The 14803-nt window shown below is 43.2% G+C and overlaps 1 protein-coding gene across 4 annotated transcripts in view; it reads right to left on the bottom strand.

Annotated features, from left to right (window-relative positions):
• LOC117348198 (beta-1,3-galactosyl-O-glycosyl-glycoprotein beta-1,6-N-acetylglucosaminyltransferase 3-like) overlaps nucleotides 1-8790 on the bottom strand; it is a 313029-nt gene extending 304239 nt beyond the window's left edge. For 2 of the 4 annotated variants that reach the window (XR_004536930.1, XM_033919956.1), the window contains exon 1: nucleotides 7421-8790. Coding sequence is in view for 1 of the 4 variants with exons in the window: in XM_033919956.1 (XP_033775847.1) it covers nucleotides 7470-8777 (1308 nt within the window). In the remaining 3 variants the exon portion in view is untranslated. Of the gene's footprint in view, nucleotides 1-3205; nucleotides 3630-7420 lie in introns of those variants that run through there. The other 2 variants (XM_033919957.1, XM_033919958.1) reach the window with 2 other exon arrangements.
• Nucleotides 8791-14803: the final 6013 nt, after the last annotated feature.

Raw genomic sequence — 14803 nt, 5'->3', positions numbered from 1 at the left:
GTTCCGCTATCTCCTCCTTTAATTCCTTTAGAACCCTTGGATGTATGCCATCCGGACCCGGAGATTTGTCAGTTTTTAGTTTTTCGATCTGCCTACGAACGTCCTCAATGCTCACTTCTATGAATGTTAATTTTTCTGCTTGACTTCCATTGAAGAATTGCATGTTGGATGTGTTTTCGTTAGTAAATACAGACGAGAAGAACATGTTAAGCCTTTCTGCCACTACCTTCTCCTCTTTCACCACTCCCTTCCTGTCTCCTTCGTCTAGCGGTCCCACTTCCTCTCTAGTTGGCTGCTTCCCTTTAACATATCTGAAGAACGGTTTGAAATTTCTTGCTTCCCTGGCTAGCCTTTCTTCATACTCTCTTTTAGCTTTCCGAACTTCTTCAATCAGCATCTGCCCCCTTTCTTTCCCTCCAATATCCTTCCCCCTTATGCCTCTCCTCTTTCTCTGTACATCAATTCCATCAGCACCACCCTTCCATACCACCCTGCCCCCTTTCTTTCCCTCCCCCACTCTTCCATTCCAGCAGTCCTGCTCCTTTCTCTCCCTTCATGCAGCAAGGTCCCGCGATGACTGTAGCTGCCGGCTGCCAGTCCACTCCACTCCAATGTACTTGCTCTTGAGCGGACTTGGCAGCCGCATGCTGGAAGGTCCCGCGATGAATTGTCTGCTGGCTCTGCTCCAGAAGAAGTCAGTTACGTCGGAGGGGGTGGATCCAGCAGATGCAGGGAGTTGCGGCAAAGTCCCACAATAACTGCGTCTGCCGGGTCCACCCCCTCCAACGTAACTTACTTCTTCCGGAGCAGAGCCAGCAGATGAGTCATCGCGGGACCTTCCTGTACCTCAGCGCGGCTGCCGACTCTGCTGCAGAGAAGGTAAGTCAGAGGTAACGTGACCATTTATTTTTTTCATCAAAAGGGGACATATATTAATTGACTGTGTATCCTTTCTTTCTGCACTCAGGCCCAACAATTGTCCCTTTCTATTCCCTCCCTCCGTCCTGTGTCCGTAGTGCCCCCCAGTGCCTCCTTCTTATGTCCCCCACTGCCTTCTAGATTTTGTCCACCCCCAAAGCCAGCCAGCCTCCCTGCCTGTCTACCTTTCTCCCTCCTTCCCTGCTGTGCTAAAGCCAGCCAGCTTGCCTGCCTACATCCTTCCCTCCCTACTGCAGAAAATAAAAAAGCCTCTCCTTCCTTTTTCCCGGTCCATGCTGCTGCAGTCTTACCTCCCCGCTGCTGCTGCTAATTGCCGACAAGAAGTCTTCTTTCCGACGTCAATTCTGACATCGGAGAGGACGTTCCGGGCCAGCCAGGCAGTGATTGGCTGGCCCAGAACGTCCTCTCTAACATCAGAATTGACGTCAGAAAGAAGACTTCTTGGCGATTAGCAGCAGCAGTGGGGAGGTAAGACTAATGTGACCATTTATTTTTTTCATCAAAACGGGACATCTAGTAATATTCAGTCCCGCCCTAGCCCTGAAAACGGGACATTTTGGCGTCCTGAAGATGTGCATGGGGACAATGGGACAGGGGATCTAAAAAGGGGACAGTCCCGTTCACCTTAGGTAAGACTGCAGCGGCGCGGACCGGGGGAAAGGAAGGACGTGCTGAGGTGCAGGTCCAGTTGCACTGTAGAGCAGGAGGACCCGGACCTGGCAGGCTACACACTCCCCCAAGGCGTGCAACTGGTGTGGACCGCCCCCCCCCCCCCAACCTTCCCTTGGTACGCCACTGAGTGAAAATGCTCTGAGTGTGGTTGTATTACTGCAAAAAGGCAGTATCCAAGTCCCAATGCCTTTCTCATCACAATAAATATATTTTCCCTATAATCCTTCAGAGTTTTCTCTTGTAGTATCATGCAAGTATTTTTCCATGTACAATAAATGACATAAGTATTGTACTGTCTCTTTAGAAGAATAAGAGATTTAAAAAAAAATAGAAAATGTTTCATTCATTTTTATTCACTCACCCCCTCCCCCAATTCTGTGTTTGGGAAATGAGACATAATAAACCAGACCCACGGTGTGAAAAATGCAAATGTGGCCATATAACATGAAGGATGCCTGTTTAATATTTACGTAGCATCATTGGGGAAAGTATATGAACAATTGCAGACTTCATACTTTTAGGGCTCCTTTTACGAAGCCGCGTTAGCGGCTTTATCGCATGCAACTTTTTAGCACGCGCTAACCCCCGTGCTAGCCGAAAAACTGCCTTCTACTCAAGAGGAGACGGTAGTGGCTAGCACGGTCGGCAAATTAGCACGCCCTTTACACGTGTTAAACCGCTAACGCGGCTTTGTAAAAGGAGCCCTTAATATGCAGATGTGTTAGTTCGTGCTTTTCATGGGAAGGTTTTTCTGACGCAGCTGAATGCGTTTGAGATGTGGAAGCCCTGAAGAAATGATCTTTTGATCATGAAATGGCCACCGTCAGCAACAATTTAAGTGAGAAGACATATGACGAGTTAGCAATGTACTGTACTGAAAAGTTTCACTCTGTTAAGGAAAAGATAAGTGCTGCTTGCTTTTTTTTTTTTTTTTTTTTTATTTGAATTACGAGTGAGCAACCTAAGCTCCCCTTCATAGCTCCAGAGCAAAGTTTGCCCTGTAGCTTCTGAGGTATTTTTCCCCATGATTGCTGTTTGTGAGGAATTCAATCCATATATGTCTGGTAATATTAGGGGTTAGACATTTGAGTGCATAAGTTCCCAGCATTAGCATTTTACTGGAGCATTTGGAAAGTTGATTATATTTTTCATCCCAGTACATAAATGGAGGATGGATTTGCAACAGTACATAAATCATTACATGTTCAAGATAGAAGATTGATTAGAGCAGGGGTAGGCAAACTTTTTGACTCATGGGCCACAATGGGTTCTTAAATTTGACAGAGGGGCCGGGCGACCAGGGGTGGGGCGGGGAGGTGACAGGAGGGAACCCAGGGTGCGCAAGGAGTTGCTATGATACTGTCATTTTTGTGAGCCTTTCCCTCTCGCTCCCCGCGCCTCATTATACCTGTCTCTGTAGTTCCTAAAATTATTTTAATGTTAAACCTTCCCAAACTTTCACTTATATTCCAATCGTATCTTATTTAAAACACATTGGCATAATTTCCCAATATCAACCGACTTACTTCATTAATTACTTCATGCAGTTTACAAAACTTCCCTGTCATATATACATAAGTATCCAATCACTCACCGATATAGACTCCTCACCTCATTTGATTCAGCAGCATGGAAGATAAAGGGAAAAAGCCCATCTCGTCCTCTCACTGAAGCACAGATTTGTGGATTTTTTCCAGGGTTTGCATTTTGTTACTTTAAAACCGCTCTCTTTCAGTCCTCTTCTCGGGGGCCAAGGCTCCCCTCCAAGCAGCATTCGCATCTCTATCCCAAGGGGGCTTGCAAGGGGCCAAAAAGCCGCAACCTCTTTCCACCTGGATGTACTTGTTCTCGCAGTAGTCGGTGACCCTCTCCAGGTTCGTGAAGCTGTCAAGCAAGGCCCGCCGCCGCCCAGAATCTCCTCCTCCAGCAGCATCTTCACATCCTTAAACCGCTACTGTGGTGCGAGGGCGAGAGTGTTGAGCGAAGGGAAAGAGGAAGAGGCGCACGCAGGGACATGACATGAATTCATCCTCGTCCAATGAGATCCAGAAGGAGCTGAAACATCTCACTCCCCCCTCTCCCCATCAGTTCTTACGGGGCAGACCTTTTTCTTACTCTTCCCACCCCCAGGGACCATTCTGACCAATCCGCAATAGAGCCGAGAAGAAAAGACTGGTGCTCTAAGGAAAAGCCCCACCTAGCCATGTTTTGAATCCACCCTGCTGGACGAGCTGTGGAGAAGGGCCGGACGTTTGGCGGGCCATATTAAAAACCTAAATGGACCAGATATGGCCTGCAGGCCGTAGCTTGCCCATGTCTGGGTTAGAGTAACAGTCTTAGCACCCTGAGGTTGTGGGTTCAAATCCCATGCTGTTCTTTATGACCCTGGGCAAGTCATTCAATCTTCCATTGCCCAAGTATATTAGATAGTGAGCCCACCAGAACAGATAGGGAAAATGCTTGAGTACTTGATTATAAATAGGGTTACCAGATTTTACTTTAATAAAATCTGGACCCCCTAGACCCGCCCCTAGGCCCGCCAAGTTTTACCCATCTCTGCCCCATTATGCTCCAGTCCCACTCCACCCCCCAATACCCCCCTTGCCCCACCCCAGTGTTCCCCCTCCTCCCCCCCCCCCCATTGCCTGCTCTCATCGGGTATGCGCAGATGCCTTCCTGCCTGACACAATTTTGAGGAAGCTTTTCAAAACATGGACAAAGTGCTAGGTTTTGAAAAGCTGTCTGGATCCCCAGACATATCCTTGAAAAGGAGGACATGTCCTGGGAAATCTGAAACCCTAATTATAAACTGCTTATTTAACCTTGCTAGGCGGTATTTAAATACCTAAATAAATAAATAAAGTAATATTTGGGAAATGAAACATAATAAACCAGTGGGGAAGAGCTGTGGCCTGATTCCCTAACCTCCTCTTTTTACAAAGGTGCGCTAAACTTTTTAACACACACTAAATGCTAACGCATGCATGTTATCCTATGGACGCTTTAGCGGTTAGCCCACGTGTTGATTTAGCATGTGCTAAATCCACGCTAAAACGGTTTGTGAAATAGGGCCTATGTGTATTGGAGGTGCCACTACCTGTGAGGAAGAAATGACTGTTCTGGGGGTTGCTTTGTATTGAGGCCTGACCATAAAGCTTCAAATAGTTAAGACTGTTAAGGCATGCTTTAACCAACTTCATATGCTCTATTGCTTGAAATCATTGATTCTGCCTTCTGATTTTCGGACTAGGTTAGATTATTGTAACGCTTTCTATCTTGGAATTTTGAAAACAAGAGGGAGAGCGTTACAATTGGTACAAAATGCCACAGCTAGGTTAATTAGTTGACAGGATGACCGCAGCTAGGTTAGGGAGTTGACAAGATGGCACACATTATGCCAATCCTGAAGCAATTACATTGGTTACCAGTTGTATTTCGGGTGCAATATAAAGTTGTTTCTGTGGTCCACCAGACTATTTACCATCAAGCACCATGATACTTTCGACAAGTTGTAGCACTCTATAAGCCTAATAAATTTTTACAATCCAGAAATCAAAAGCTATTAATTCCAATGACGTGGGAAAATTATGCAGATACTAGAGCTTTCTGTATTGCTGGTGTTAAAATGTGGAATGCTCTGTTGGGCCAATTGCGACTTTGTGAAAACTGGTTTCAATTTAAGAAACAGTTAAAAACTCAGTTGTTTGTTACTGCATTTTTGTGATTTATTAGTTCGTATTTGAAGAAAAGAATCTGCTTAACCATGTTTGCTGTTGCATTCTTGCAATTTGTTAGTTGGCATTTGCAGAGAAGAAATCGTTTAATTATGTAGACTTTTTTATTTGTTTTGTTTTTATTTTATGTATGTTTTAATTGATATACACCATTAAGTTTTTTGTAGACAGTATAAAAAAGTTTTAAATAAATAGTGAAATACAACACAGGCCATATTGTGGAAAGACTAAAAGAGAAGTATTTGCCAGTTAAATTGTCTGTTTGGGGCTAACCAGTGGCACTTATTACTATTAGTTACTATTAATTATTTCTAGAACATTACCGGACGTACGCAACACTGTACAGAGTCACAAAGGAGACAGTCCCTGCTCGAGTGAGTTTACAATCTAAAGACAATCAAGACAGACAAACAGGATGCTAGGGCAGGTGTTACAGTTAGAGGGGATGGTTAAAGTGCAGGCTAGCATGGTGAGTAGAGTTATGAGTTGAAGGCTGTCTCAAAAAGGTGGGTTTTCAGCCTACTTTTGAATAAGGGAAAGGAAGGGGCGTGGCGGACAGACTCAGGTAGTTTATTCCAGGCCTACGGGGTCGTAAGATGAAAGGAACAAAGTCTGGAATTGGAAGTGGAGGAGAAGGGTACAGATGAAAGCAATATGCCTGAGGAATGGAGCACAAAACTTGCTGCACTCCCTTTCGCAAAAGGTAAATATACAAATTCAAATGGATATGCTTTTTATTGTATCTTTTGTGAAAAAATAAATATATGCTCAGAGACCTGGAGACCAACTGGGAACTAAACCCAAATTAAGCCTCACCACCCAATCATCACATATAAATTTTATATATATATATATGTCTGTATGTGGTGAGTTTCAACAATCTTTAATATTCAAAAAATTTTTTATAGAAAAACATCCTGAGAACGCTTCAGGGTCCCAACATGGACCACATTTCATTTACTGCTTTAGGGAACCCAAATTAAACTTGAACCATTCACATCTGATAGGTCTCTGTTGACTGAAAAGCTCTTCAGTGTTGAAAAACTCCGAAAAAGGGTTAAGCCTAGATAAGGTTACCAGATTTTCCAAATGGAAAATCTGGACCCCTAGACCCACCCCCAGGCCTGCCTAGTTCCACCCATTCCCATCCTGTTATACCTCAGTCCCACCCCCAATCCTGCCCCAGCCATGCCCTCCACTGCCTCCTGCCCAACGGGGATTTGTTAGAAGCTGTGCCAGGTTTTGAAAAGCCGTCTGGACCCCCAGACATGTCCGGGGAAATCCAGACATCTAGTAACCCTTAGCCTAGAGATGGCCTGACACTGAATTTTGGGGCATAACACTGGTGGTGGTCAGTAAATACTACTACTACTATTTATTATTTCTATAGTGCTGAAAGGCATACGCAGCACTATACATTTAACAAAGTGTATCACAAACTGTGTGCCATGGCAAAATTCCGGGTGTGAGATGCCAGCGAGGAGGAGAGGCGCTGGCTGACTGCTTACAGGACGTGCCTTTTGCTGGCATTTCCCTTCCTCTCTGCACCCTCCTCCGCTAGTGCCCCCACCGGCATGGTAATCATAGGCTCAGGGCCCATATGGAGGGCCTCCGAGCATGCGCAGACATCAATGTGATGATGTCACACATGCACATGATGTCATTGTGTCGATATCCATGCATTTCCAGGTGCCCTCCAGCCACGGCCCTGAGTTCAGTGTGCTGCGGCTTTAAAAAGTTTGTGGGACACTGATTTAACATGTAATAGATGTGATCCCTTCTCAGAAGAGCTTACAATCTAATTTGGACAGACAGACAGGAAGTTTCTTGCAGAGAGAATGGTAAAATGGACATGGCAAAACACTGACAGCTGCTGGATGATTATTGACCCCTCTCTGTTATAAATAAAAATATATATTACTAAGTATATCTGTGCTCTAAATACAAATTATGTATCATACTTTAACATATATATAACTAGTAGCCTTTAAAAAAACCAAAATCAAAAGACATGTGATGTCATTGAAAAGCATTAAAACTGCAGCAATCCAGAAAGCATACTGCAGGAGTCTTACTGAGAGTTTGTCTTCCTTTCTTCTCTGAACAGGGGAGAGGCTCAGTTTCTCACAGCAAATCTCCATAAAGAGCTCGGTGTCTCAGATACTCTTCCAAGCACCGAATGGCATAGTCATCCACGCTGGGATCAAACTTATTGGCAAAGAGATGGTGATGCTGGAGCATCCAGTGCAGATCCCCAGCCCCGTAAACACACACCGAGTGTCTGTGAGCACCTGTGCAGGGAGGGTACGGTGCTCCTTTCTTGGTGTCTCCTTCCAAGTAGGACCACTTCACCAGCCTTGTGACTGAAGTCATGTCAGACAGCTGGAATTTATCATTGTAAGGGACAGATCCTGGCATCCCAGGCATTCGATACAGGGTTGCCCACAAGTACTCGTCTGGGCTGTAAGTATCCTTTCCCCATTCTAGTAATCGCTGCACATCAGGATTCTCAAAGATAGTCCTCACAAAGCCCCTGTTAACCACAAAATAGGCATTACCAGAGAAGATTGGAGAACTTATAGGTGGTGGACTTTTCTGAATGTTAGTTCTTATCATATGGTTATTTATTTGATGGTGGAATTGCCAGCGTTGAGTTTTTATCACTGATGGCTTCTCAGACTCTAGACTGTTCTTTCTATTCAAGACCTTCAGGGCTCTGACTATCTCTGCGTTGGTCTTTATTGGGAAGTCGGTGCCACATGTGTTTAACAGATATCTCCAGGGCACTGCACTTTTCAGCAGATCCTCCATGCAGTTCAGATCAGCTTGAACCCTGGACCAGGATGCATAAACCACCTTTTCCAATCTGGATGCCACAAACACATTTTCAAAGCACGAAGCAATGGCCCTCACAGCCTCCTTAAATACCTCAGGAGACTTTTCATCCACATGGACACAATAAATGTTCTGAGGTGTATAAATTGTCCTTAAAAGCCTCTCAAACATTTCAACATTTGCATGGATCACCATGGAATATGTGATTGGAAAATCTGCCTCATCTTTGCTCAGTGGAACAGAAATAAATTTTTGGGTTTTCTTATAAAGACTGCAGTCCTTTGTTAGATTCAAGTAGTCTTTCTCAGACTTCATTACTTTTTTGTTTTTAGCAATCAGTTTATCCAGTCTTGTTTGTGCTATGGCTTCTTGGTCCCCTCGGATAATGCTAGAGCAATGTCCTTGATCCTCTGAGGACAAATTCATGGACCTGAAGAACTGATCCCTGCAGTATCTGTTCCTTAGATGGCCTGTCTTATACAGGATGTCCTCCAGGTCACATTCCCGAGAAATATATTTCAGCATGACAATGGCAAAAAACATTAAACCATTCCAAACCAAGAAACGCTGGTTCCTCTTTCTATTATAAAAAGCCATTTTGAAGATTCTGTACCAGATTCTGAAAATCTGTTTGTTAGAATTCTTCTCCTAGTTCCATCTCAAAAACCACTGTAGTAGCATTCAGACCTTTTTATATTCCTTATGGTGAAAGTTCAGCCTTTCAGGCAGGTGCTTAAGCTGAACATAATGTGCCAGCAATTCCTTGTGTTATCATAACAAACGTGTAACTGATAGTACAGTATTATAATTTTTAATTTCTAATCCAAGGCCAAGCCAGAGAACAGCTTACTGATTGGTCTAATTTGCTCTCCCATAGATGTTACAAAAAGTTACACTGTATATAATACTTAATCAAATGTTTACTTAATAAAGTTAATCTATAATCTATTTTTATTGTATGCTTCTCTTTTATAATCTTTCATCTATTAAGAAACAGGAATATCCAGACACTCCTCTAGTTAGAATTTGCTGGAACTTTCTTCCTTATCTTATAGTAGAAGCATATCTTAATTAGATTGTGATTAAAGCATGGGGGATAATTTTGTAAAGAGTTTTCTGCAAGTAAAGCTTCTTGGCAGAAACCTGTATAAAATCAGTTTTATAGGCAGAAAAAGAATTTTATAAAATTGTGCTACAGTATATACATTGATAACTACAAGTGATGACCCGATAACATATACATGGAAGGGCATTTTCAAAACATACGTCTAAGTTTGATTTGGCACTAGACGCTCAAAGTCGGCGGTAAGAAAATGAATATTTTTGAAAGACAAATCACCATACATCTAGAAATAATTTTTATTTTTTTTAAATCCTCTATTTGGATGTCCAGACCATTGGAACACCCAGACTGCCAGGACGTCTATCTTTATACCACATTTTTGAACAAAATTTCATCCAAGTCCCAAATGCCCAGAACAAGACCATTTGGATATGAGAGGGCCCAGAGCAGTGGGACACCTTAGAGAGCACTGCTGTAAACGTCACATAAAGGGTGCCAGATAAACATCTCACCAGAACTAGGTTATGGTAAGCCCCCCCAAAACCCACTATATGTACCTATCTGCAAACCAAATAGCCCTTATGGCTACAGGTGGCACCTATATGGCAGTAAAGTAGGGTTTGAATTTTTTTTTTGAGGGATCATACTTTCCACCATGAATGTAGTGGTTAGAGTAGCTTATGGGCCTGGGTTTTCCTCTCTATGGTTCAGCAGCCCACTCTCCAGAGTACTTAAGCCACCTCTGTGAAGCTCTACTAGGCTTTCCTATACCAGGTGCTGAAGTTCTGAAGACAGGTCTGTATTTTTGTATTCTGATCTTTGGGGGGGTGAAGGGGTCCGTGAGCACTAGGAGAGTGTGGAGGTGTCTTACTTCAATGCAGCGGCAGTGGTCATTGGTCAGCTTGGGCACCTTTGTGGCACTTAGGCCCTCCTAAAACAGGTCTAGTTTCAAATGTCCAGGATGTATTGCAAAATGTTTGATCATTGCTGCAAGACCAGCCCTTGAGACTGCCCAAAGCCTGCCTATAACATGCCTCCACCACGTCCATCTCATGCTCTGAATGTATAGAGGAGCACCTTGGTAGGCATACAGAAAAATGTTTTTGATTATCGGTACATGGATGTCCTGGCGATTAGGACGTCCAAGTGCCAATTTAGGATGCTTTTTGGACATCTTTGTTTTTTTATTATGGGCCCCACAGGCTTTAACAGGGCATAGTTTGAACAGGGCATAGTTTGGGTGGAACAGCAGAGTTGTGATGTGTATATGCTTGGCAAGGACCACACAAATAGACCATGGCTTCAGCAATCAGTTCTTTATTTATATTTAGACAAACAGTGGACCCAACACAGACCATGTTTCAGTTGTACAGCCTTCCTCATCAGTCATCTTAAATAACAGACAAGGCTAGAATATTGAGGCAGTGCAGATGATAATACCAGAACAGAGGAACCTGGCAGTCGTGATTGCAGATACAGGGTGAAGATATAGGTAGTGGGCCTTCACTGCTTCACTCTGGACCTGAGGAAACCTCCATCTCGTATCTGTGAACTACATCCACGAGAACCAGTTTCCTCTGTTCTAGTATTATTATCTGCATTGTCTCTATAGTCTAGTTTTGACTGTTATATAATAGGACTCCTGAGGAATACTCTACAGCTGAAACGCAGCCCATGTTGGGTCTGCCGACTGATAAGTTTTGACCTCTGCTTCCTAGTAGTTGTGGTGGTGGACTGTGTTCAGCCGAGGCAGTGATGTGCTGCCACAGGTGGTGTTTCGGATGGGCATGTCCATTGCTAAACAGACCTTCCCTGTGTTTCAGTACAAAGTCAATTGCCAAGAGGGTGTCCTGAAGCTAAAAGTTGGATTTCCTCAAGCCTGACATCTTCACAAGACCGAAGAGAGCTTTCCAAAGCAGTGGTCACTTAGCTCTTTAAATATCAGTGGCTATGTATTTGCTAATGAGCAGATTCCCGGTTAAATTGGGTATAATTAAGTGATCAATATATAGCTGGTTATTTTCTAAATATTGGTAACACCTGTGACCAATTAACTGTGACTCACACAAATTGAACCCTCTGTCTACCAATATTCAGAATGCAGCCACACACAGTATATGGTATAGAGATATCACTGAATACTGGCACTTATATTTAAGTGGAAACTTTGGAGAATAACTCTTGGAGTAATAATTTACGGTTAATAAATTTCCCACAGGTGTATTATTTATAGGACAAGATCCACTATGCCACTCACATTGTTTAATAATGATCTGGCCAATAATTAGAGTATCATCTATATGCATGAATCAGGAGAGGGGATGCAATTAGTAACGATAAAGGGGATGGGACTTGATATATTGCTTTTTCTGTATGGTTACAATTAAAGTGGTTTACATATTTTAGACAGGTACTTATTTTCTACCTGGGGCAATGAAGTGTTAAGTGACTTGCCCAGAGTCACAGGGAGCTGCAGTGAGACTTGAACTCACAATCACAGCGTGTCGAAGCAGCTCCTCCAACCACTAGGCCCCACTCCTCCATGCTGTTTTGAGGCTATAATTTAGAAAAATTGATTTGATAGATGATGAGAGGCTATTAGACAAACATGGGGATCAGGAATTAGGGCAAATGATTCAAGGTGCACCTGTGAGGCTCTAATCTCAATCTTTCTCAACTCACATACATATGTTAATAGAGTTGTTTGGGAGGATGGGCTTATGAGAAAATTCAGGAATCCAGGGTTACCCCTAAGGTCTGGAGGATATGAGCACTTGTTGGTTTTTTTTTCAGACATCTGCAATCACTGTGTGTGTGTTAAAGTGTAGCAGTATGGAAATATGTGCTGTGGTTATGTGTGTATCATAGGAGACAACTCTTCAAAATTATTGGGGGTGTAGGGCTGGTGTTAGGGGAGGGCAAACAGGCAGCTGCCCTGGGCCCCACAGCTTCAGGGGACTCCACGGTCTGTACATCTCTTCCCCTTGTCAAGCTATCTCCCTCTCTTCCCCTCATCTTTGCAGTTGCTTTTCAAAATCAAAGTTTTCTCTTTTAGAGGAGCCATGATGTGACAGCCGTTCTCATAAGTTGCATGAGGCAGTCCCGAAGCTTCTCCTCTAATGCAACTTCCAGTTTCCATCTGGACAGATTACAGCAGAGGAGAAGCTGTGGGGCAGCTACGTGCAATTTGTGAAAATGGCTGCTATGTCATGGTCCCTCTGAGAAAAACTTTGATTTTGAAAAGCGCCCATGAAGGTGAGGAGAAGGGAGGGAGATGGCCCAAAAAGGAAAAGAAGTTGAATGGCACTTCAGGTTTATTGTGTGGAGAAAGAGGGGGCAGATACTAGATGGAAGTGGGGGGGGGGAGAGTGAAAGGGGGAGCAGGCACTGGAAGGAAGTGGGGAAGAGAGAGAGGAGGACAGATGCTGAATGGAAGTGGAAAGAGAGTGGGAGCAGAGGCTGAAAGGAAGTGGAGAGAGAGAGTGAAGAAGATGTTGAGTGGAAGTGGAAAGAGAGCAGGATCAGATGCTAGAAGGGAGGGGAGCAGATGCTGGAACTAGATGGAGCATGGTATGAAAAGTACTTGACAAATCATTCACTGGGAGCCTCGACCATGATGAAATAGAAATGAAATATAGTCATGTCGGTGAAGGCATTCCCTAATTAAGAAAATACACAAGATAAGTTCACAATTTTAAGAGTTTATTGCACTGGTTATATTGCATGATAAAGTTTTGTATGTACAAAACGAAAAAGCAAAACAAAAAAATTTTATTAAAGGAACTGGTGAAGACAACAGCTATGTTAGCATAAAAAACATGAATATGGAACAAGAGCCTACTGAGGATCTATAACGTTAAGATATATTTATTATTTTATTGCATACTGGGTGAATATAATTGTGATTGGCATCTATTTTTTATTACAACATTCTTTCAAGGCTCATCTTGTAACCTTGTTTCTTTCACAAAATCAATGTTTTTCCTTGCAAAGCAAATATTCCACCCTGTCCCAATTAGCAGCAGTTGTCTGTGTGCATTCAGGTTGTTCTGTATGATAGAAAAAGGAACAATTCTAGCATATTCCTCAGTTAAAATTAAAGAGGTCAGCCATTGTAGTATGAGGAACTCAAACCTGATATAGTGGCTTGTGGTCAGTAGGCTATACATATATTCATCGCTGCTGACTAGCCAGGTAGTGGCTTCAAATACTCATGCATTTAAAAATATGCATTTATAAAAATCTGCTGCCCACCATGGCTGAATATTGACTGTTATGTTTACTCCCATTATAAAATGGAAAGAAGATAAATCTTTTTGGACCACCCAGAACATGCTCCCTTTGAATTTGTGCATCCCTTGGCAATTTTTTGAGTAAATAGCTACATTCTAAAATTGGCATTTGCATGCAGATACAATCTGCACATGTAAATACTGTGATTTCCACATAGAATTACCAGGTGAGGTTACTAAAATGATCTCCAGACTCATATTTCCAACAAGCATTACAAATCTGATGGAGAACAAGATGCCCGCGGCAGCCGCTTAATGGGAGAGACGCCTAAGAACTTTTCCCATTTACATACTTTTTTCACTTCCTACGATGCCCAAAAGGAGGGGGAAAGGAGTTGGTGGAGCCTCCCGACAACCCGGGATCCCTTCTAGTGGCACGATAGATGAGATTCTTTGGTGCCTTACAGGAGGTTTGGGTCAGTCTGGGAATCGCCTGCTGCCGACGCCGGCAAGTGACACCGCTGCAGACGACTTGGGGCTTGATGCGACTCTGAGCCCAGACCATAGAGTTCCGCCCCCACGGCCACAGCAGGCAAGCTCTCTGCAGGAACTGAGCATGCCTGGAGAGGCAGGGCTCACACCGCAAGAGGCTAGTCCATCTGAGGGCTTGCTGTTGGAATCAGCGGGGGAACTTGCGTCCCTGGAGCTGACTGAGGATGGAAGACCATCGGAGGAGCTGGTACAAGGGACATTGGAAGCAAATCCAGCAGCTGGTAAGACTTTGACGTCCTTTGCAAGACTTTTCCTTGTTAGTCAAACCACCAGAAGTCACACTGGAGACCATGTGGGACTTAGTGGTGAATTTAGGAAAAACTTTTTCCCCACAAGTTAAGGAAATTGAAGGAAATTTAAAGATACAGAAAGAAGAAATTTTGTAGTTGAAGCAGGAAGTTGAAATAGGGAAAACTGAGACTCAAAATTGAACATAGAATTGAAAACAATTAAAAACCTCCAGGAAATGAAAGTTAAAGATAATATTAATATGCAGAGAAAAATAGAATCTCTTGAAAACTATAATCGGGCAAACAACTTACAGATTATAAATTTTCCTAAAATCCCTACGACAACTCCTCCAGATATGTTGAAGAGATATTTTTTGGAGGTTCTGAATGTTCCAAAACAATCATTACCCACCTTTGTTAAAGTGTATTATCTTCCTGACAAGAAACGCCAGGAACAATCAGATCAAGATCAAAATTGTCAGGACAAGCCTTTGGATGTTTCCAAATTATTGGAAACTTCTGAGGAAACACTTGTGAAACCAGCAA

Source organism: Geotrypetes seraphini, chromosome 14 (genome assembly GCF_902459505.1).
Source record: "Geotrypetes seraphini chromosome 14, aGeoSer1.1, whole genome shotgun sequence".
NCBI lineage: Eukaryota > Metazoa > Chordata > Amphibia > Gymnophiona > Dermophiidae > Geotrypetes > Geotrypetes seraphini.
The sequence above is the reverse complement of the archived record's forward strand: the minus strand, read 5'-3'. Positions and strand labels throughout refer to the sequence as shown.